Source organism: Oryx dammah, unplaced genomic scaffold (genome assembly GCF_014754425.2).
Source record: "Oryx dammah isolate SB20612 unplaced genomic scaffold, SCBI_Odam_1.1 HiC_scaffold_26, whole genome shotgun sequence".
In the NCBI taxonomy this organism is placed as follows: Eukaryota; Metazoa; Chordata; class Mammalia; order Artiodactyla; family Bovidae; genus Oryx; species Oryx dammah.
The window spans coordinates 99017879-99042088 of record NW_024070210.1 but is presented as its reverse complement, the minus strand read 5'-3'; the positions used below and the strand labels follow the sequence as shown (position 1 = coordinate 99042088).

Genomic DNA, 24210 nt, shown 5'->3' with positions numbered 1-24210 from the left:
CTTCCTCTCCCTAGCTTCTAAATTTGTAACTTTATTTACTTAGTTAAAAATGAAAATAGACTGTATGTCTGTTATACAGTATCAGAGTCTGCTCAGTTAAACAGTTGCATAGTACCATGTATATGTCCTGTGGTTGACTTAAATAGTCTACCTGCTGCTGAGCATTTAAATTGTTTCTAGCTTTTTGCTGATTTTAGTGAGTACTTTTTGCAGTAGTTAGTGGTAGGAGTGCAGTGAATTTGGGGTTGCCTACATCTCTTGGATCCTGATTTCATTTCCTCTGGATAAACACCTAGTGGTGGGATTGTTGGCTTATATGGTAGCTCTGATTTTAACTTTCTGAGGAACTTCCATACTGTTTTCCCTAATGGTTCCATTAATTTATGTCCCCGCCAACAGTGTACAAAGTTCTTCTTTCTTTACATTGTCACCAGCTCTTTTGTCTTTTGGACAATATCCATTCTTACAGGTGTTCATTCTTATAGGTGTGAAGTAATGTCCTAATGTGGTTTTGATTTGCATTTTCCTGATGATTAGCGATGTGGAATATTTTTTCATGTATTGAATATCTTTGGGCATTTGAACGTCTTCTTTGGAAAAATATTTATTTAGTTTTCATATTTTAATTGGGTTATTTGTCTTTTGCTATTGAGTTGTGTGACTTCCTCAGATATTTTGTATTAACCCCTTATCCAGTATATGGTTTACAAATATTTTTGATGAGTGTAATTTTTAATAGTTGTGTTATACTACACTACTACTTTGGCAAATTTATAATGTGAAATTTAATTTTTATTTCTTATTTTAGCTGGACCTCCATATACTTTATATTTTGGTATTAAATTCTATGCCGAAGATCCATGTAAACTTAAAGAAGAAATAACCAGGTATAGTACTGACTTTGCTTTTGATCAGTACATGTATGGCATATACAAAAGGCTTTATTTAAAACAAATTGGAGTCAAATTTGGGATGGTGTCTGCATGTGTTTTGTAAGCATTTCCGGTGAGAGTTAAACTCGCATTGGATGAGGCAGTTCAGCGTCTGATGATAGATGTGCTTGAACAATGACACGAACCTGGGTGACGTGCTAATAGATTCTGCATCTGCTGTGATGGGATATTTCTGTATCGTTACTGTGAAGGATACAGTCAGCCTTTGTAGTCATGTAAAAGTAGCCATATGATTATGTAAATGGAAGACATAAGTGTATTTTAAAATGTATTGAAGTATAGTTGAATAACAGTGCTGTGTTATTTTCTGCCGTACAGCAAAGTCGATTCAGTTATTGCTGTTGTTGCTCACTCAGTCGTGTTTGACTCTTTTTGGCCTCATGGGCTGTAGCCCACCAGGCTCCTCTGTCCATGGGATTTCCCAGACAAGAATACTGGAGCGGGGGATGCCGTTTTTTCCTCCAGGGGATTTTCCCAACCCAGGGATTGAATTCATATCTCATGTCTCCTGCATTGGTGAGCTGGTTATTTACCAGCTGTATATCACTAGCGTCACCTGGGAAGCCATGATTCAATTATACATATACGTTTATATTCTTTTTCATATTCTTTTCCACATGGTTTACTACAGGCTGTTGAATAGAGCTCCCTGTGCTATACCTGTGTGCTAAACAATGAGTAGGGCCTTACTGTTTATCCATACTATAATATACATAATAGTTTGCGTCTGCTAATCCCAAAACCCCTCTCTGCCCTTCTTCCCCCTTGGCAACCACAAGCCTATTTTCTGTGTCTGTTTCTGTTTTGTTTTAAATTCATTTATGTAGGGACGATATTTTGATGCTGAGCTTGCATATGTAAATATAAACTTGAAGAGCTACTTACTTCTCTTTAATTGTTGTAGCTTAAATATTATGTTTAGAGATTTCATTCATCTCTATGGAAAATGAAAGGATAATTGCTTTTAGTATTAAGGGAGAGAGAAAACCCAGTATTTTATAATGTATTACTTCACCTTTGTCATTGACTAACTTATTTCAGTTAAGGCAAACTTTCTGATTGGTATTGATTATATAAAACAGTCCATGCCAACATTTGAAAGTGGCTTATAAAGAGCAGACAACAGCATCCTGTTTTCACTTATTCCACTAATGACCTGCCTACGTGCATTCGTGTATGCTCAGTCGTTTCGGTTGAGTCTGACTCTTTCTGACCTCGTGGACTGTAGCCCACCAGATTTCTCTGTCTGTGGGATTTTCCAGGCAAGAATTCTGGAGTGGGTTGCTGTGCCCTCCTCCAGGGGATCTTCCTGACACAGGACTCAAACTCGCATCTCCTGCAGTGTAGGCTAATTCTTTACCCACTGAGCCACCTGGGAAGCCTGACCTGCCTACATGTGGTACAAAAACAGACGTGTTTCCCTAACTTACCTTTAAATGGTCAGTTTTCCTAATGAACCCATCCAGGGCTTGAGTAGAACCCAATGCGTTGTTCAAAGAACTGGAAATCATACCTTTGGTTACGAAGACAGTCTGTGGTTCTGTTTCTGTTCTGTCCTTTTATCTTCTTCCTTAGAAGTCTTATTCCTTTGACTTCCTTTTGTCTTGATTTGTCTCACTCTCACAGAAAAGAGAGAAGGTCAGCTATGGGACCTCTGCTATTCTGCTCTGAAGTACTGTAATTAGGCCTCGTTTGCAGAACTGTGCTGACATCTGCTTTCCAGTCTTCCATCGCTATATTGTTAGTGAGTGCTTGGAAAGGCAGGACTGCGTCTAGGCTTTCTCTGAGCAAACCTCTATGGGAGAAGTGACATGTGCTGGGCAAAGGTTCAGTTGAGGGTCCTATTTACACTAGAGTTTCATGAACAGTCTTTGCAGTCAAGAGTGATTCTAGTTGAGGTTTCTGGGGAACCTGAGTCCAAGTGATATAGAAGCACATTTGTATCTGTAAGTGATCAGGGATTACAGGGCACAACATTTTATGAAAACACAAGGGAAGTTCTTCATTTTGATTTATCCGTAACTTCTCTGTGACTCTGTTTCCTCACTTATAATATTGGGACTGTACCTGCCTCATGCTTTCCTGATGGCTCAGAGGTAAAGAATCGGCCTGCCAGTACCGCAGACTTGTGTTCAGTCCCTGGGTGGGGAAGATCCCCTGGAGGAGGAAATGGCACCCCACTCCAATATTCTTGTCTGGCAAATCCCATGAACAGAGGAGCCTGGTGGGCTAAGGTCCATGGGGTCACAAGACTCCTCCATGACATAGCGTCTAGACCACACCTCCACCACCTGCCTTGTAAGGTTTTTATAAGCATTAAATGGAATAATGTATGTGAAGCTCTTTTAAGTTGGTTGTGTTGGCTCACAGTTCAGTGGGTAATAAATGCTAGCACTACTATTTTCTTCTCTCTTTTCTCTGACAGTTCAGTTAGTTACATCTTAAGTGAGGGTTAAAGTCCAAAAGAGTGCTTGATTTAGTGTTAAGGGAGAAAAAGAGTAGTGTTTTCTAATAATGCATTCAGTTCAGTTCAGTTCAGTTGCTCAATCGTGTCCGACTCTTGCGACCCCATGAATCTCAGCATGCAAGGCCTCCCTGTCCATCACCAACTCCCGGAGTTCACTCAAACTCACGTCCATCGAGTCAGTGATGCCATCCAGCCATCTCATCCTCTGTCGTCCCCTTTTCCTCCTGCCCCTAGTCCCTCCCTTTTCCAGTGAGTCAACTCTTGGCATGAGGTGGCCAAAGTACTGGAGTTTCAGCTTTAGCATCATTCCTTCCAAAGGACACCCAGAGCTGTTCACCAAATACTGATGATGCATAGAAATTTCCTTGCAGAATCTTCTAATGGGTCATTAGCAGAATACATGGATTTGTTTATAATGTACAACCCCACAATATACTGAATGAAACCTTTTTTCTTTCAAGTTTTAGACCAGATCATGTAGTAACCAGGTGATATAGTTAGCTTACAGTTAGTGGCCATGATCTATGATAATTTGGTTTTGTTGTGCAAAAACATACAGTCAAATTTAGGTAGGTTAAATATGCATTAATGTGCTATTATTATATACTCTTGTTGTTTAGTTACTAAGTCATGTCTGACTATTTGTGACCCTATGGACTGTGGCCCACCAGGCTTCTCTGTCCATGGGATTCTCCAGGCAAGAATACTGGAATAGGTTGCCATTTCCTTCTCCAATATACTCCCGCTCAGTATATCCTAAAGATAAAATCACTGATTTGCATGAATATGCTAACTTAAATGGTTAGGCATAATAGACCTTAAAAAGGGAGTCAATTACACAAGATAATTTTTGCAAAAGCAAAAAAGGGAAACCAGAAGACAAAATGCCCCAAAATAAAAGCACACTTCTGTTTGCATTTTCACCTTGACTCTTTGTCTTGCTTCAGTTCTTTGGAAACTTGTTTCAGCCTATTCTGTATTGGCTCTTAGGTTTTTAAATTTTTATTTCTTCACTTTCTCTCTTCTATTTCTTTTTTTAAAAATTACATTTAATTTTTAAAACTGGAAGTGTAGTTGATTTACAGTGTTTCAGGTGTATGGTGAAGTGGTTCATTTATACATACATACATACGAATGTGTATATATGTATATTCTTTTTCAGACTCTTTTCTGTTATAGATTATTACAAGATACTGGACATATTTCCCTATGCTATACAGTAGGTCTTTGTTGTTTATCTATCTTGTATATATACTTTGCAATTTGTATGTGAAAAATAGCTATAGTAAACACACTTTTACTTATTCTTTGTATATATAGATCTTTTGAAAATCACACAATTTCATACATTTTGTTACAGACCTCTTTCACCATCTAACCCATTTGTTATACTCCTCCCCTTGTGGATGGCTATCCAGGTTGTTTCATTTTAAAATTATAGGTAGTGCTGCATTAAGTACATAAATGATCATATTAGATGAAGTATTCCAGAAGGATATTGTATTTAGAGGGAAATTGTTTTTTTAGGTGAGTGAGATACATTAAAAAATAAGGTTCCAGACTATGAAAAATATGTTCATAGAATTGCTTCGACTTGGAGTACCTACTGTTTGCTCTAAAATGTTTTCTGATATTAAATGAAGTTGGGGGCTTCTGAGGTCATATATCCAACACTCCAGTTTTATAAAAAGTTCCTGAAATGTCAGCCAGCTTCTTCTTAAACATTTTTAAGAGAGGAAACCTTACTGCTTCACAAAGCAGTAGGAAGTTCAATAAGAAATGAAAGATCTCTGGAACCTCTGTCGTCAGGACTAGGTATTCTTTCTAGGTTTATGCAAATAGATCTAAACTCTTTGTCTTTTTCAGTTCTTTAAATACTTCGTGTCCTCGTGACATCTGTTAAACTTATTTTCAATTCTGATTCAAAATATTATAACAAACTTCCATGTATTATGTATCATTGATAGCTCTGTATTTTCCGCAGATTTTATCAGCATAATACACATATTTGTTAAGGCAGGCTGTGGGGTCAGGTTGGGTTTTGCAGCCTTACTCTGCCATTCACTGGTTGTGTTAACTTGAGAAGATTACATAACCTTTTAAAGTCTCAGTTTTCTCAAAATGGCATTATTGTATCTCCCCAAAAAGAGGATAGGAAGAATATATTAGATATTACAAGCAAACTTGGGTATTTGTGTGTTCACTCACTCAATTGTGTCTGATTCTTTGTGACCCCATGGACTGTAGCCCACCAGGCTCCTCTGTCCATGGGATTTTTCAAGCAAGAATACTGGAGGGAATTGCCATTTCCTGTTCCAGGGGTGAAGTATCAATAACCTCAGATATGCAGATGACACCACCCTTTTGGCAGAAAGTGAAGAAGAACTAAAGAGTGTCTTGATAAAGGTGAAAGAGGAGAATGAAAGGCTGCCTTAAAACTCAGCATTCAGATAACTAAGATCATGGCATCTGGTCCTATCACTTCATGGCAAATAGATGGGGAAACAATGGAAACAGTGTCAGACTTTATTTTTTTGGGCTCCCAAATTACTGCAGATGGTGACTGCAGCCATGAAATTAAAAGACGCTTGCTCCTTGGAAGAAAAGCTGTGACCAACCTAGTCAGCATATTAAAAAGCAGAGACGTTACTTGGCCAGCAAAGGTCCGTCTAGTCAAAGCTATGGTTTTTCCAATAGTCATGTATGGATGTGAGGGTTGGCCCATAAAGAAAGCTGAGCATCGAAGAATTGATGCTTTTGAACTGTGGTGTTGGAGAAGACTCTTGAGAGTCCCTTGGACTGCGAGGAGATCCAACCAGTCCATTCTGAAGGAGATCAGCCCTGGGATTTCTTCGGAAGGAATGATGCTAAAGCTGAAACTCCAGTACTTTGGCCGCCTCATGTGGAGAACTGACTCATTTGAAAAGACCCTGATGCTGGGAAAGATTGAAGGCAGGAGGAGAAGGAGACAACAGAGAGTGAGATGGCTGGATGGCATCACTGCCTCAATGGGCATGAGTTTGAGTAATCTCTGGTAGTTGGTGATGGACAGGGAGGCCTGGTGTGCTGCAGTCCATGGGGTTGCAAAGAGTTGGATATGACTGAGTGACTGACCTGAGCTGAACTGATTCCAGGGGATCTTCCTGACCTAGTGATCGAACCCAGGTCTTCTGAGTCTCCTCCTTTAGTAGGTGGATTCTTTTACCACCATGCCACCTGTGTAAAAATGTAACTGTTCAGGAGAAGGTAAGGGTAGATAAAATGAATTATCTTATGTGTTTAAATTACTGATTAAACATTAGAGAAGAGGACTTCCCTGATGGTACAGTGAATAAGAATCTGCCTGCCAGTGCAGGGAACAAAAATTCCATTCCTGGTCTGGGAAGATCCCATTAGTGGCAGGGCAGTTAAGCCCGTGCGCCACAGCTGCGGAGCCGGCATGCAGCTAGGGCCCTCGAGCCACCACCACTGAGCTCACCTGCCTAGAGCCTGTGCTCAGCAGCAAGAGAAGCCATCGCAATAGAAACCCTCACACTGGAAGCAAGAGTAGTTCCTACTTGCTAGAACTAGAGAAAGCCCACACACAGCAATGAAGACCCAGTGCACCGCTCCCCCCGCGGCCCCCCCCCCCAAATTAGGGAGGAAGAGACCATCTTGGAGCCCTGAAGACAGGTCTTCCAGGTTAAGTCAATCCACTAATCAGAACCTCCTACTACTATCCTCTAGCCTGCATTTCTTGAATTTGCACATAAAGACAGAATTCACTCACTGACTCCCCTCCCATTGAATAATATGTGGGGCATTGTTGTCCATTGCCCTGAGGACCAATGAAATTTAGTAGTGACCAAGAGAGAGCTGTGGTTTCAGTCATCTGGAGAGAAAGGACAGAGAATGAGTGAGTAAAGGAGTCTGTCTGTTGCTTTGCTGACAAACCTTGTGGCTTCCCCCTGTGGCTCAGTGGTAAGAACCCACCTTCAATGCAGGAGACTCAGGAGATGTGGGTTTGATCCCTGGTTGGGGAAGATCCCCTGGAGAAGGAAATCTCAACCCACTCTGGTATTCTTAACTGGAAAATCCCACTGACAGACTAGCCTGGTGGATTACAGTCCATAGGGTCACAAAGAGTCAGGACACAACTGAGATACTGATCTTGTTGCCATTGAAATTTTAACTCTTCCTAAAAGAGAGAGTCATGTTAGCTCCAAATAACTTGTTCATGATGAATAACTTATAAAAATAAGCATTTGTTTTTTAATATTTTATTGTATTTTGTTAGAGATTGACATTCGGAGAAGGCAATGGCACCCCACTCCAGTACTCTTGCCTGGAAAATCCCATGGACGGAGGAGCCTGGTAGGCTGTAGTCCATGGGGTCACAAAGAATTGGACACGACTGAGCGACTTCACTTTCACTTTTCACTTTCATGCATTGGAGAAGGAAATGGCAACCCACTCCAGTGTTCTTGCCTGGAGAATCCCAGGGATGGGGGATCCTGGTGGGCTGAGGTCTATGGGGTCTCACAGAGTCAGACACGACTGAAGCGACTTAGCAATAGAACTTAGCAGCAGCAGCAGAGATTGACATTAAGCTTGTCAGTTTATTATTATTATTATATTTGGTAATCCATATTCTTCTCTTTGTGAAGGCTAGTGTGTTTTAGCTTCTTTATGGGTTGAGTGACCTTCAGTTAAACATTCACTTCCAGGGTCCCTGTCTCCTTCTAAGTGAAGATAATGATCCTCAACACATTAGATTTGAGGTTTGGATCACATTCCAGTATGGATGCAGAGGAAATTTGTGACCTTTAAAACAGTGTCAGACTTTATTTTTGGGGGCTCCAAAATCACTGCAGATGGTGATCGCAGCCATGAAATTAAAAGACGCTTACTCCTTGGAAGAAAAGTTATGACCAACCTAGATAGCATATTCAAAAGCAGAGACATTACTTTGCTGACTAAGGTCTGTCTAGTCAAGGCTATGGTTTTTCCTGTGGTCATGTATGGATGTGAGAGTTGGACTGTGAAGAAGGCTGAGCGCCGAAGAATTGATGCTTTTGAACTGTGGTGTTGGAGAAGACTCTTGAGAGTCCCTTGGACTGCAAGGAGATCCAACCAGTCCATTCTGAAGATCATCCCTGGGCTTTCTTTGGAAGGAATGATGCTAAAGCTGAAATTCCAATACTTTGGCCACGTCATGCGAAGAGTTGACTCATTGGAAAAGAGTCTGATGCTGGGAGGGATTAGGGGCAGGAGGAGAAGGGGACGACCGAGGATGAGATGGCTGGATGGCATCACGGACTCAATGGACGTGAGTCTGAGTGAATTCCGGGAGTTGGTGATGGACAGGGAGGCCTGGCGTGCTGCGATTCATGGGGTCGCAAGGAGTCAGACAAGACTGAGTGACTGAACTGAACTGAAATATGAGGTGATATTACAACTCTTTGCTCTTGTATTTTTATCATCAGTTTTAAGCTGCAAAAATGTTATTCCCAGTCTTTGCCATATTCCCTTGATAGTCAGTGGGCGAGTCTGCTGTTTTTCTTTTTCTTAAGCCATGCATGCTGTTTCCCCCTCCCCCCTCATGTTTACTATTATGTTGTTATTTGAACCTTCCCCTCTGTCCAGCACATTGTTTTATACAAATGAGTAGGCTTCTCTGTTGGATTCAGAGGACAGTCCTCCTGTGCAGGCAGGCAAACCTCTTCTCTCAGGATTCTTGGTGTCACATTCAGCTGGCACCAGAAATCAAGCTTCAGCAGGGTCTAAGTCATGGGAAGGTCTGCTTCAAGCTGCACTGGTATTCTTCAAGCTTATTTTTGGTTGTCTTTGGCCCCAGAAATCTCAGAACCTCCTCTTTGGACTCCTGAAAGAATGGTTTCTTTCTGCCTCTTCTTTAAGCAAGTCTCCTTTGCCTGTTCTTCTCATCCCTGACACTTGCTGAATCACTGATGGTCCTTAGCAGCTTGTACATCCGGGGTGTCAAGTCAGCCCTTTTCTATGAACATCACGTAAACAGAAAACGGTGATGCCAATATTTCAAGTCCTTCTCTGGTGTTGTACTGGTTGTACTCTTGTCATGAGGGAGGTTGGGGTGAAAGATGGAGGACCCTCCTCTCCTGGGGCTGTTAATCTCACCAGGGTGACAGTGCGTATACACTAGTGAAGTGAAGTCGCTCAGTTGGGTCCGACTCTCTGCAACCCCATGGACTGTAGCCTACTAGTCTCCTCAATCCATGGAAGTTTCAAGGCAAGAGTACTGGAGTGGGGTGCCATTTCCTTCTCCATATACACTAGTACAGTGATTTATATTAAAAGATAACAAGTAACTGCTTTATGCAGACACTGCTTTGTATTAGAACATGTTCTGGATCAGCATTTTTTTTTCCAGTAAGCGTATAATATAACTCGGGTCATCATAGAATTTGCTGTTCAAACCCTAACACTTGGAGCATGAAGAGGAAAGTCCTTAACAATGGGGAATGTATAACAGGCTTAAGCTAAAACTGTCCTAGGCAAAATGGATTTATCTGGTTAAAACCAGAGATAAACAAGGACTCAAGCATCTAATCATAGTCTTAGTCGGAATGATGTAGAAGGGAAGACCTAGCAACTCTAAATCTGTAATTTAAATGAAGTGAAGTGAAAGAGAAAGTCGGTGTCTGACTCTTTGTGACCCCATGGACTATACATACAGTCCGTGGAATTCTCCAGGCCAGAATACTGGAGTGGGTAGCCTTTTTCTTCTCCAGGGGATCTTCCAAACCCCAGGGATCGAACCAAGGTTTCCTGCATTGCAGGCAGATACTTTAAATAAAATAAAATATTATATTGTACACTAAGTCTCATAAATGGACAAAATTAGTTATGTATGTTAAAAATAAGCCTTGAGATAAGATAAAGTGTTTAACATATAAAAATATGATTTTGCTGTATTAGAGGTTTCTCTTATATAAAACTAATGTGATGCTTGCCATGATAGAGATTAATGAAATTATTAGTTAAAAATAGTTTACTTGTCTTCTTTGATTTTAGTGAATTTTAAAAAAGTAAAATGGTTTAAAGATCTCCAGTAGCTTTAAAAGACATGCTATCCAGGGAAGTTTGAATAGATGTCCTTTTTTTTTTCATAAATTTCTCAGAGACAACAAAGGATGCTAACTTGTCCCCGTTTTCATCCATCTGTCTTTCTGTTCATTCTTATATCCATCAAGTCAATAGGTATTTACTGTGTACTTGTTGTGTGCTGAGCCTGAGATACTAGAAATATAGTCATCGGTGGGATCTGGTTTCTTCTCCTTTTTACCTGCTTGTTTTTCTCTCTGTTTAAGCTCTTTGTTTTCTCATCTCTTTGGTTCTCTTTCCATTTCTCTCTGAAGCAAAGTCTATAGAGTTAGGCCCCTAAATTTATTTGGCAAAATATTTTTACTGTTCAATCAAATGTTGTAAAAGTCTTAGTAGAGCAAGACAAATATGCATCTATGACCCATTTACCAAAAAAAAAAAAAAAAAAAATACACACCTCGGGAAAAGAGATTCCAAGTTAGCAATTGAGGAAGAGAGTGAAGCTAACACAAGTTTCCAGTAATCTGTAGTAATTCTGGTTAAATATCTCTATATTTTTGCATTTCAGTTCTGCTAATGTTACTTTACTCTGCTTTTCTCCTCTTCAAGAGGAACCCAGATGATTATAACAAAGTGGATTTGATGCCTAAGATGAGCATTCAGGGAATGGAAAGTGTTTAAGTAGGGCTGGAAAAGTGATTGCAAGTTAGCGAGTGGGGGTTCAGTTCAGTTCAGTCGCTCAGTCGTGTCCGACCCTTTGTGACCCAATGAATCGCAGCACGCCCGGCCTCCCTGTCCATCACCAACTCCCGGAGTTCACTCAGACTCACAACCATCGAGTCAGTGATGCCATCCAGCCATCTCATCCTCTGTCGTCCCTGTCCCCAATCCCTCCCAGCATCAGTCTTTTCCAATGAGTCAACTCTGCATGAGGTGGCCAAAATACTGGAGTTTCGGCTTTAGCATCATTCCTTCCAAAGAAATCCCAGGGCTGATCTCCTTCAGAATGGACTGGTTGGATCTCCTTGAAGTCCAAGGGACTCTCAAGAGTCTTCTCCAACACCACAGTTCAAAAGCAGCAATTCTTCGGTGCTCAGCTTTCTTCACACTCCACTCTCACATCCATACATGACCACAGGAAAAACCATAGCCTTGACTAGACAGACCTTAGTCGGCAAAGTAATGTCTCTGCTTTTGAATATGCTATCTAGGTTGGTCATAACTTTTCTTCCAAGGAGTAAGCGTCTTTTAATTTCATGGCTGCAATCACCATCTGCAGTGACTTTGGAGCCCCCCAAAATAAAGTCTGACACTGTTTCCACTGTTTCCCCATCTATTTCCCATGAAGTGATGGGACCAGATGCCATAATCTTCGTTTTCTGAATGTTGAGCTTTAAGTCAACTTTTTCACTTATTGCAAGATAGGGAGTGGGGGTAGTCATTAGTTAATGGCAAGAGATTTGGCTCAAGAAGTAAGTAAAAGTCTTACAAGCTATCTTAGGGATCTTGAACTTTATCCTGAAGGCTTAAGGAAGTCTCTTAAGTTTTGTTTGTTTTGTTTTATTTGTTTTATTTATTTATTTTTGTACATCAAGGGAGTAACATTATCCCGTTTACTTCTTGGAAAGGTTGTTTGTAAGAGAAATAAGTATGATCAGTGACAGGGTTGTGAAAATTTTAGAAATCTCCTGGTTAGTTACCCAGACTAGAAGATGGTGAAAAGTATATAGACTCCAAAAAACAGATTTTGTGATTGAATGTGGGTGCCACAGATTACACATTGTTATCAGTTTCCATTATCTAAGAACTCTGGTGACATTACTGAGCGGTGGGGAAACTGCAGGGTGTTAAGCAGATTTCCACTTAAGCCTGTGGGTACAAATTTGATCAAATCCTTTACAATTATGCAGTGGAAGTGTGAAATAGATTCAAGGGATTAAATAAACAGAGTGCCTGAAGAACTATGGAGGGAGGTTCATAATATTACATAGGAGGCAGGGATCAAGACCATCCCCAAGAAAAACAAATGCAAAAAGGCAAAATGGTTGTCTGAGGAGGGCTTACAAAAAGCTGTGAAAAGAAGAGAAATGAAAAGCAAAGGAGAAAAGGAAAGATATACCCATTTGAATGCAGTTTCAAAGAATAGCAAGGAGAGATAAGAAAGCTTTCCTCGGTGATCAATGCAAACATACAGGAAAAAAACAGAATGGGAAAGACTAGAGATCTCTTCAAGAAAATTAGAGATACCAAGAGAACATTTCATGCAAACATGGTCTCAATAAAGGACAGAAATGGTATGGACCTAACAGAAGCAGATATTAAGAAGAGGTAGCAAGAACACAGAAGAACTATACAAAAAGGATCTTCATGACCCAGATAATCATGATGGTGTGATCACTCACCTAGAGCCAGACATCCTGGATTGGGAAGTCAGGTGAGCCTTAGGAAGCATCACTACGAACAAAGCTAGTGGAGGTGATGGAATTCCAGCTGAGCTATTTGAAATCCTAAAAGATGATGTTGTAAAAGTGCTGCACTCAATGTACCAGCAAATTTGGAAAATTCAGCAGTGGCCACAGGACTGAAAAAGGTTAGTTTTCATTCCAGTCCCAAGAAAAGGCAATGCCAAAGAATGCTCAAACTACAGCACAATAGCACTCATCTCACACGCTAGTAAAATAAAGCTCAAAATTCTCCAAGCCAGGCTTGAACAATACGTGAACCGTGAACTTCAGGTATTCAAGCTGGTTTTAGAAAAGGCAGAGGAACCAGAGATCAAATTGCCGACATCCACTGGATCATCAAAAAAGCAAGAGTTCCAGAAAAACATCTACTTCTGCTTTATGGACTATGCCAAAGCCTTTGACTGTGTGGATCACAACAAACTGTGGAAAATTCTCAAAGAGATGGGAATACCAGACCACCTGACTTGCCTTCTGAGAAACCTATATGCAGGTCAGGAAGCAACAGTTAGAACTGGACATGGAACAACAGACTGGTTCCAAATAGGAAAAGGAGTACATCAAGGCTGTATATTGTCACCCTGCTTATTTAACTTCTATGCAGAGTACATCATGAGAAACGCTGGGCTGGAAGGAGCACCAGCTAGAATCAAGATTGCTGGGAGAAATATCAGTAACCTCAGATATGCAGATGACCCCACCCTTATGGCAGAAAGCGAAGAAGAACTAAAGAGCCTCTTGATGAAAGTGAAAGAGGAGAGTGAAAAAGTTGGCTTAAAACTCAACATTCAGAAAACTAAGATCATGGCATCTGGGCCCATCACTTCATGGCAAATAGATGGGGAAGCATTAGAAACAGTGTCAGAGTTTATTTTTTTGGGGCTCCAAAATCACTGCAGATGGTGACTGCAGCCATGAAATTAAAAGACGCTTGCTCCTTGGAAGAAAAGCTATGTCCAACCTAGATAGCATATTAAAAAGCAGAGACATTACTTTGCCAACAAAGATCTGTCTAGACAAAGTTATGGTGTTTCCAGTAGTCATGTATGGATGTGAGAGTTGGACTATAAAGAAAGCTGAGCACTGAAGAATTGATGCTTTTGAACTGTGGTGTTGGAGAAGACTCTTGAGGGTACCTTGGACTCCAGGAAGATCCAATTAGTCCATCTTAAAGGAAATCAGTCCTGAATATTCATTTGAAGGACTGATGCTGAAGCTAAAATTCCAATACTTTGGCCACCTGATGTGAAGAGCTGACTCATTTGAAAAGACCCTGATGCTGGGAAAGACTGAAGCTAGGAGGAGAAGGGGACGACAGAGGATGAGATGGTTGAATGGCATCACCGACCCAATGGACATGAGTTTGAGTAATCTCTGGGAGTTGGTGATGAACAGGGAAGCGTGGCGTGCTGCAGTCCATGGGGTTGCAAAGAGTTGGACACGACCGAGCGACTGAATTGAACTTCTTGAAATTATCAGAGGAGCATTTAAAATTCTCTCTCTGAAAACTTTAGTGTGAGCATTTGGTAAAGAAATACGACAACTGACTTATAGTTAATTTCCTGCGCTTTCTCCTGGTCCTTCCCAATGACAGCAGGAATCACCTTACAGAGAGAGATCACAAAAGACAGCCTAAAATAAGAGAGAGAGACAGTGGTGCTGACCGAGGATGGCATTGACTGTTCACTGTATTGTTTCATAAACCTGTCACATTCGTCACCCCCTGGCAGAAAGCCTGAATGGAAGGAGAAGGGGGAACCCGTAGCTTACGATTGCATAGCATCCCGATTTAGAGAGCCTGGGGTCATAATTGCTACTGGGTTGCAGTTCTAGTTCTGCTACATAACTAATTGTGAGATCTTGGACAAATTTTTTTTCATCTCTTTGTGTCTGTTAACTAGTTCATCTGCAAAACGGAGGTAAACATGGTACTAACCTCATTTTATAAGTCTTCAGTTATTATATGTGGCACTGTTATTATAAAAGGTTTTCTTTCAGCAGATGGAATGAGCAAAACCTCAGGTAATGGGCAGCATCTTAATAAATGTGAGGGCTGATGGAATTATAATGACCTTTCTGTCCTGTATCCATGATTTTAGACTCGGTAGAGAACACATAGCTTATTGAGTGTGTCCTTGTAATATGTTCGTTCTAAGGAGAACACGTCATAGAGGCGGCAGCAGTGGCAGCGATGAGAATGGTAAGAATAGCTTGTATGTAACGTCTGTATCCTCCTGATGAGTTATGGCTACTTCCTGGTTTCACTTTTACCGTTGAGGAGCCTGGTTGTTACATGAAATAGCCACTCAAGGCAAACAGCTAGTGACTCCTGGAGCTGGGATGCAATCCAGCTGGTTGAACTTGAGACCCTTCACTCCCTAGTCACTACCATGACTGCCTCTGTAGTGCTTAAATAGTCCCTGTTCCCTCAACAGCCCCCTCACAAAAGAGCAAAAATCGGCTTCCTTTTCATTAAAGGCGACAGGTTTCAGGGTCTGAACATTCAGATCACCGTAGTGGAAGAGATCACTAATCTCTCTTCTGTTTTTCTTTTAGGTATCAGTTTTTCTTGCAGGTGAAGCAAGATGTCCTTCAGGGCCGGCTGCCCTGCCCCATTAACACTGCTGCTCAACTGGGAGCCTATGCCATCCAGGGTAGGTTTCACTTAAGCAGACTTGCTTCAGAGGTCTTGAGAAGGATGTTTGAATTTTTCTTTTTAAGCAGGTTTATAAACTAAATGACATTTTGCTAAAAAGAAATTGAATTTAGTTAGAATTCCAGTGTTAATCAACATGCCTTCAGAAGAGGTGAAAATGAAACTGGCTACATATTCCTGATAGGAGGTCCCATGGAGTTTTAGTCATAGGAGTGGCATTGATTCTTGACTCAGTGGAGAGTCTGAAAACCTGTTCTGTTCTACATTCTGCCTAAGTTGATCAATCCCTCTTTGCTGCTGTGTCTCAGAGATCCCACTGATGCCAAGTGGCTGCTGTGAAGATTCCACATGGGCAGGTGCCATCACCAGTTTAATTTGTTGCCTGCAGTCAACACCCATTGTCCATGAGCTCTTGGCATCAATGTGGCCACCATAATGAGGGAGCAGCTCCAAGTGGCATTGTCTTTTTGGAGGCTGAATCTGAGGCTGTCTTTTATTTATAATTAGTGAGCCCCTTCAAGGAATCAAGCTAGGTATGGGGTGATGAGACAGTATGTTCCTTGCCTGTGTAGGTCTCGCAGACCAGAGATAGTCTAGAAAAAATATTCCCAGAAAAATGCTGTGTAAATGAACTGGGGAACTGGGTTGGGCTTGGAAGCTGGATTAACGTAGGAAGAATTTTTATAAGCATAACATAGTGAATTCATTTTGTTCTTTGTGTAAACTGTAATGGGGTTATGTGCAACATTGTATTATATTTCCATGACCATTATTTGGGGCAAATATGTTTTGAACCACGTGCTTTATCTCTTGGTGTCCTTGTCAGAGAGAGGATCTAGCGGTTTTTCACCTCAGGCATTTCCATTATATGTGCTTTAAATTCTATTTACATTGTACTTCATATAAACTGGTAAGAATAAGTTAAATGAAAATGATAGTTATAGTCTCACAGAAAGCAAAAATGTTATGTTTTTTAGATAAGATTTTGTTGATATTCTCTATATATGCTCATCAGAGTTGTTTTAAGCTAAAATTAGTTACCTTATATAAATTTATTGATAAAGCATTTGAAGAAAATATTTAAGCATGATAGGAATACTTTTATTCCTGTATTTTTAGGTATATTTTCCTAAAATGGGAAAAAAAATAACATTTTCTTTGTTTTTTAGCTGAACTCGGAGATTATGATCCATATAAACATACTGCAGGCTATGTGTCAGAGTACCGATTTGTTCCTGATCAAAAGGAAGAACTTGAAGAAGCTATAGAAAGGATTCATAAGACTCTAATGTAAGAAGCCCATTTTATTAACACTAATCAGCATGTTGTACATTAGAGCCTCAGAACTTCATTTTATAACTGTACGTTTATATTCTTGGACCAACATGTCTCTATTTCACATACACACCCCCCTCCCCTCCCCCACCCTCTGGTAACCACCATTCTAGTCTCTGTTTTTATGAGGTCTCCTTTTTTAATTCCACATACAGGTGATATATTATACAGTATTTGTCTTCATCTGTCTTGTGTCACTTAGCATTATGCCCTCACAGTGTATTTATATACTTGAAAATTGCTAAGAGAGTAGATCTTAAATGTTAGCACAACAAAGATGATAGCCATGCTATGGTGGTGATCATTACACAATGTGTATTTAAATGTATCAAACCAATATGTTATACACCTTGAACTTTCATAATGTTATATGTCAATTATATCTCAGTAAAGCTGGAGAAAAAAAGAATCCCACTTTACATTGCATCAGCGATCATCTTATGCTATTGACAGGCATAAGAAAAGAAAAGTCTCTTATTCTATGTCTTAAACATTTTTCTTTTTAAAGGTTTTTTTTTTTTCCTACTGCTTATAACACTAAAATGCTCATAGGAAACCCAGACAATTTAAAAAGGAAAAAAATAAGTGTAAAAAAGTAAATCCTCATACTTAAAGTAAGTATATTTTTAGTCAGTGGCCTTTCAGATCCCTCTCTATGCATAATTTATTTTGTATGAAAATTCATTTTATATAGAAAGTTTATTTTATGTAGATTTATGTATGTATGAAATGAAATGTATAAATGTATTTATGTATGTATGAAATACATAAATGAAATCATTCTGTACATACTATATTTTACAATTTTATGTTTTTTTTTCAGTCACCAGTACCTCGTGAAGTTAATTTTTTTAAACTATGAATACATTTTATAACCACAAAAGCCTTAATGTGTTCTGGATTTGATCTCTCTTAAGTATGCAAATTCACAGTTACAAGCAAATCCTTATTCAGTCTTTAGCAATGAATCTGGAGATCATGACACCAGTGTGGTTTTTCAAAGGGTATTATATTAACACCACATGCACTTCTGAGAAATATACACACTCTACTAGTAGGATTTTCAATTAATGACCTGCAGCATTGAAGTTATAATTTAATTATAGTTATTTTGTTAAATTTCCTATACTGATTAACTTTGCCTTTACTGCCTCTCATGTAACTTTCCCTCTTGAATTTGCTTGGTTTCAGATCTACCATACTTAAGAGAAAAAAATGTAGAATTAATCTGGTCAACAAAAAAATGTTTGCCTAAAGGATTTGTTTCAATGAGTAGCAGCAGAAATTGCAATCAGAGAAACCAGGCTCTCCACCTTGTATTCTAGCCTTGTTCTAGAGTCCTGCATTATAAGCTTTCACTGAAATGAGTGCTGAAAGAATGCCTGTTACAAAATTATGAAGGGCAGTGTATTTGGCACATTCTGAGAATACTAATTGTGCTAGGAGTTCTCAAGTACAATTATGTCTTGAAATTATCAAGGGACTTTGGCAGAGCACCTTGTCTGTTTTGCGTGATGGCACTGACAGCATGGTGGTTACTTTTAAGAGGCTAAAGCTCCATCAGTATTTGGTAGCTTTTTTGTGTCTAATTTGTGGTAAACATTCTTCATAGATTTCAAAAGTATTACATTGCTGGGTTTTCCAGAGTACCATGGCTGAAACATGGGATTGCCTTGAAGTAGTATTTTTTAATATTTAAAAACTCCTTTTGTTAACCATTAAAAATCTCTCTCTCTCTCTCTCTCTCTCTCTCTCTCTCACACACATATACACACAGAGTTCCACTTATCTATGGAGATTCTTGGCAGATGCTTATCCTCGTTAGGAATCAATGCTGTTTTCTGTATATTATCACCGATGAAGAATTGGGGAAGACTTTAAGAAAAGTGACAAGCATTTTGTATTAAGAAAGTGACAGATACTTTCACAGTTTATTTTTGCAGTTTCTGAAGAAGTGCACATGTGCTCAGGAAATGCTGTTGAGCCCGGTTGGTTGTTGAGAAGCCCACCCTCATTCCTCCCACCACTGCTCTCCTCCGTTTACTTCCTGATGGAGAGCTGCTGGAGCATAGAGACATTTCACTCTTTGCAAAGGGGTGTGCTTTTTAATTTGAGTGCTTATATGCTCAATAATCTCTTTGGGGTTTCTGAAACTGAGACTTTGTAATATGTGTGGAGCTATTGGAATTGGCTATAATGAGCAAAACTAGATTTGGTAAATGAAACTTACAAGTGTCACCTCAGAATATAAAATTTTGTCACCAGGAAGGCAGGAGGCTTCTTGAAATATGAAGGCTTAAGTTTGCATTAGCACACAGGATTGTTTATTTTTCCGGTGAATATAGTGAAAATGGTTTATATTCCCTTTGAGCGCAGTAGCTGTAAGTAAAGTAAGGCTGTTTTGTTTTTATGCTGGGTGCAGGGGTCAGGCACCTTCTGAAGCAGAGCTGAATTACTTGAGGACTGCCAAATCCCTGGAGATGTATGGTGTTGACCTCCATCCTGTCTATGTGAGTAACATTTAATTAACACAGAATATTTTAAGCTGATGACATTTTCTTAAAAAGTCACTGAAACTCCCAAAGGAAAGCAGCAGTCCTATTGTTTAGTGAGCAGATGATATGTTTTCATCTGTGTTTTTGAACATAAGAATCTTTTGCGTCGTTTAAATCCTAATGAGTTTTGCATAAAAGTCTGTGATTGTATTTCCGTGTGTAGAAAACAATTAACTGGCTTGGAAACACAATCTGGATAATAATTCCAGAGGGGTTAGCTAAACGTCAAAACGGTTTTAAATTAGTCTATAATTGATTATATTAGACAGAAAACAGGGAGATTTTCCAAAAATAGAGTTTATGGCTGAAAAGAATTCATAAAATCACCTGCATGGCAAAGTAGACTTTCGGCAACAGTACCTGTATGACTATTGGTGGGTCTCTGTTGGATGTGCAGGTGTTATCAGTATTAGGCTTACTGCCTACTGTAGTTATTGCTATTGCATAAATAGGAACATTTTTGCAGGTTTTCCTCAGGGGCTGATGAAAGCTTTCTGAACAGGATCAGTGGACACTTACACTGAATTTTCTGGATCAGGTCTTCAACTTTGAGACACTTTTCTAAGGTTACCAATTGGTTCTTCTATGCCCATGAGACTGGAATGTCATTGTCTTTGGTTTTGTGGGTTTAGTTAGCAGTAAACAAATTTGATTATTTGAGAAAGTGAACCAGATGTTTTATTTACATGACATGAATTGCTAAAGAGTGTATGTAGATTGAATGCTTGTCAATTGAATTATGGACTCAGAACTCAGTTTTTAAGGAATCCTGATAATACTTACTGTAACACAGGCACTAATTGATGTATTCATTTTGTAATATGTCTTTTGCTCATAAGAGTCTCAGTTCAGTTCAGTCACTCAGTTGTGTCCAACATAAGAGTCTCTGAGTTTCCCAAAACAAATCATCTCATATTATTTGTAAAGAACTAGAGGCATCCCTGCGTATACTGTTAATATGGCAATGAAAATTACATATTTGGTAGAAGTAGTTGTTCCCTGATAAATTATAATCTAATATCATTAAACCATTAAATGCTCCATCCTACTGTCCTTTAAAACTACTTATAAAACTTTGTGGAATAGTTCGCTTTTTCTCTTCTTACCACATTAATCTTGTTAGATTTTCAGTTTTTTAAAAAGTATATTTTATAGGAAATGTATAAAGAGGATCTTCTGTAAAATACCTCTATGTTTATGTAATGTTTATCCTAATTCAAAAAACTCGATTTTTGTGGGAGGTGGAAATTTTTGCCAAATTAATCAGATTCATTAGTATCTTCCATACATTGCATTAAAATTGAATTTTTAGAACTAAAAATAGGCTACAGCTGATTTTCTTTGAAAATATATTTATCTTATGTTCCTTGGGAATTTGGTTTTGCAGGCTGTTATTTGACCTTAGAATAGAAAAAAAAAAAAATGAATACAAACTCAATTCCCTGTTTGGTATGCACTCTGTGACATTTTCAGTCCAGAATCCCATTTTCTTAATTGGGATTTGTTATTGTCCAGAAATGAAAGGTTTCCAGTCTTTACCAGAAGAGATTGTATTTTACAACTTTTGAGCAGTCTTAAGTCACAAATGAAAATAGAAGGGTGTATGCTGGAGACCTCAGAAAACCATGCAGGTGGCTGACTGAGGATTCTGGGGAGGATGGGGGTGAACCAGGCCTCATGATTGTCCAGATCGGAGAGTGAGATAAATGATCTTGAAAAGGGCCCTTGCGGGCAGCCAGTGGTTGTCAGTTCTTGGCTGCTCCGGAGAATCACCTGGAACATTTATGTGGTTTTGTTGCCTGGATGCCATCATTACAGATTCCTATTTAACCTGTTTTGATGGTACCTAGGAGAGAGGATTTTAAGGTCCATGGGGGATTCTAGTTAATATGCAGCTGGGGTTGAACACCACTATAGAAGCAACATGGAGTGAATCAGTCAGTGGCCTGATTGGTAGGTGGTCCAGGTTCTTTTAATGAACTGAGGTGACCAGTTAGAATACACTAAGAACAGTTTTCTTAAAAACTTCGGGGGAAAATGAGCAGCAAGTTAGCTACCACGATAGCTTAACTAGCTTTCTAAGCTGATGTCTTTGAAAAACCAGATCCAGTATTTATGCAACAGATAATGTGCATATGGCTAATTACAGTTTGACAGAGAGTTTTTACATGAGTAAATTTATGGTTACAAGCATATGTTTGTTTTTGCAGGGAGAAAACAAATCTGAGTATTTTTTAGGATTAACTCCGGTTGGTGTTGTTGTCTATAAGAATAAAAAACAAGTGGGAAAGTATTTCTGGTAAGTTTAATTTGAGGGCAGAATTGGTATTAAAGTTGTGCACTATATGTATTGGGCTTATGGAACTTGAATGTCATTGAAAGTGTTGGGAAAAAGCAAACAGACATTTCCAGTGGTTGATAATAAATGAGTGAAATTGGGTATAAGTTTTCTTCTAATTCATCTCAGTGTATATGTTCTCTGTAAATTTGAGGTATTTTGATTCTAGACTCTCTTGTCCATGGAGGCTGTATATAGTAGGATTTCCTATCCATTCCAGTGTGTGTGGTGAACTGTGGGCCCAGGACGGCTCTGAGTTCTGACTCTAAATGAGGAAGGATCTGAGAGAGATTGGGGAGCCCATAGCACCCCACTGTATCTGGAAAGGCTGTACTGCCAGGGCCTGGGGATGCCAAGCTTGTCTGCCTTCACTGGAGAAGCCCGGGAGAGTGAGAAGGAAGTGTGTTTAGAAAGGTGTCCAGAGCAGCAGCAACCTATGAAGGAGCCAGTAGGAGCCATCTTTTTTTCACTGGATACTTCTCTGAATTTCTGATTAATTCTTAAAAGCAGCAGTAGCACCACCATCTGCTTTGTTTTTCAGGCCTCGGATTACAAAGGTTCACTTCAAGGAGACCCAGTTTGAACTCAGAGTACTGGGAAAAGATGTAAGTTTGTGTTTAGTGCTTAGCTTCCCTGAGACGGGAAGCCTTGTCTGTTCGTTGATAATTTAGAAGACCTAGTAAAGTAAAACTGCCATGTTTTCTTCAGCTGCGGCCACATGGAACCAGGTTAATTGACTCAGATAAACAACTCCTTTTCAAGGAAGGGAAGGGGAAGTGAGTATAAATGAATGAGTTGGTAATGGAGAAATGTCACTTCAGTTTTAACAAAGGGGAAAAAACCTTTCTCAGGCACAGGAGAGAATAGGAGGTGATTATCATTATTAGTTCTTTAGTATTGTCTGTGGAGGTAAGATTCATGTAATTAGACGGGTGCAGCTTTCATGCAGGACAAAACATGTCCTAATTTTGTCTCAAAGTCAATTGAACAGTCTATAGGAAGTCACACTTCTGTTCTTTCCCTAGTTGAGCATGGTAGTTAAACCAGATGAGAAACTCTGGATGCTTTCAAGGGAGTGTAAGCCAAGGGTGCAAAAATGCTGAACGTCCTGCTGTACCTTGGCAGAGACCTCTAGGACTGCTTGGGTAGTAGGCACAGGATTTTTTAGCGCCTCAGGGTCCTCTCGTGCCTTGATGAGTAGTTTTAGGGAAACCAGGCAAAAGAAGACAAGAATATGAAAGCTTCCTTTTAATCTCCCTGTGAAAATAATGCTTCCTTGAAGTGCTGTCACTATAATTCATGTTTATGGGATACACAGGTGAAAATAAGACGTAGGCGGATCCACCCTTCTGTCTCTTTAATACTAACTTTTTGCAGAACAGAATTTAAGTGAATGGTCTTGAATTGACTTTCTAATACGATACTTGTAAAAAGAGGTAAAACCAATCTGATGATGTAGCCACGGACTAAGACACAGGAAGAAAAGTGGCTGCAACCACAGCTGGAACATAATATCTGGCTCAGTGTCCGGCATGCAGCAGGTGCTTAGTAAACACCTGTCGCCTGATCAGTGAACTGATGTACTGGGGTGGTGGGCTGCCAAAGCGGAGAACTGGGTACTACAGTTTGTTCTTCTAGAAAAAAAATGCAGTGATCCCTCCCAGAATTACGTGACGTGCTATCAGTGTTTAGTGAGAATGTGATGGTAGGGGTTCCCTGGCAGTCCAGAGGTGAGGACTCCACACTTACAACTGCTAGGGCCCGTGTCCAGGCCTTGGTTGGGGGGTCCACGATTAAGCCCTCACAAAGTACGTGGCCTTGAGCGGGAAAAACAAAAGAAAACGTGATAATAAAATGGTAAGACTTTTTCATGGAAACATTACTATTATTCAAAGCCATTTTTCCATTGAGACCTAACTTATGAGGTCCTAATGAGACCTAATGAGACCTAATGAGGTCCTTTGGTGAACTCTTTGTACATTATTACTACACTGCCTTAAAATGCCGTCTGCTGCCTTGAGATAAATGTTTGGTAAAGTTGCAGCTAACTTGAACTTTCAGTTTCTTACATTTCTTCATTATTAGGCAAAAACACCAATAAAATTGATGTCATTGTGTGATGCTTTATTTTTTTAATGGCAGTCTCCGGGGATGGCCTGGTTTCCTACACACACAGCTCCCTCCCTGTGCCCTGGCATCTCTGAGAAAGCTTGACCATTTGTCAGTGTGCATCCGGAGGCACCGTGAGCTCCTGGCTCTTTTAGTGGCTGTGGTCTTTAGTAAGGTGACAGAGCAGGTCACATATAACTCGTGCTTGAATCAAAGGGATTTAAATTTTTGTTTTACACGTGAAAAGATGCTCAACATCATTCATTATCAGAG

At 39.7% G+C, this 24210-nt stretch overlaps 1 protein-coding gene across 2 annotated transcripts in view; it reads left to right on the top strand.

The window, feature by feature from the left end:
- The window catches only part of LOC120852622 (band 4.1-like protein 4A), a 288931-nt gene that overhangs the window by 152446 nt on the left and 112275 nt on the right, over positions 1-24210 (top strand). For both annotated transcript variants that reach the window (XM_040225954.1, XM_040225953.1), the window contains exons 5-10: positions 809-887; positions 15501-15598; positions 16770-16890; positions 19358-19445; positions 21701-21789; positions 22370-22433. In XM_040225954.1, coding sequence (XP_040081888.1) covers positions 809-887; positions 15501-15598; positions 16770-16890; positions 19358-19445; positions 21701-21789; positions 22370-22433 — 539 coding nt within the window. The remainder of the gene's footprint in view (positions 1-808; positions 888-15500; positions 15599-16769; positions 16891-19357; positions 19446-21700; positions 21790-22369; positions 22434-24210) is intronic.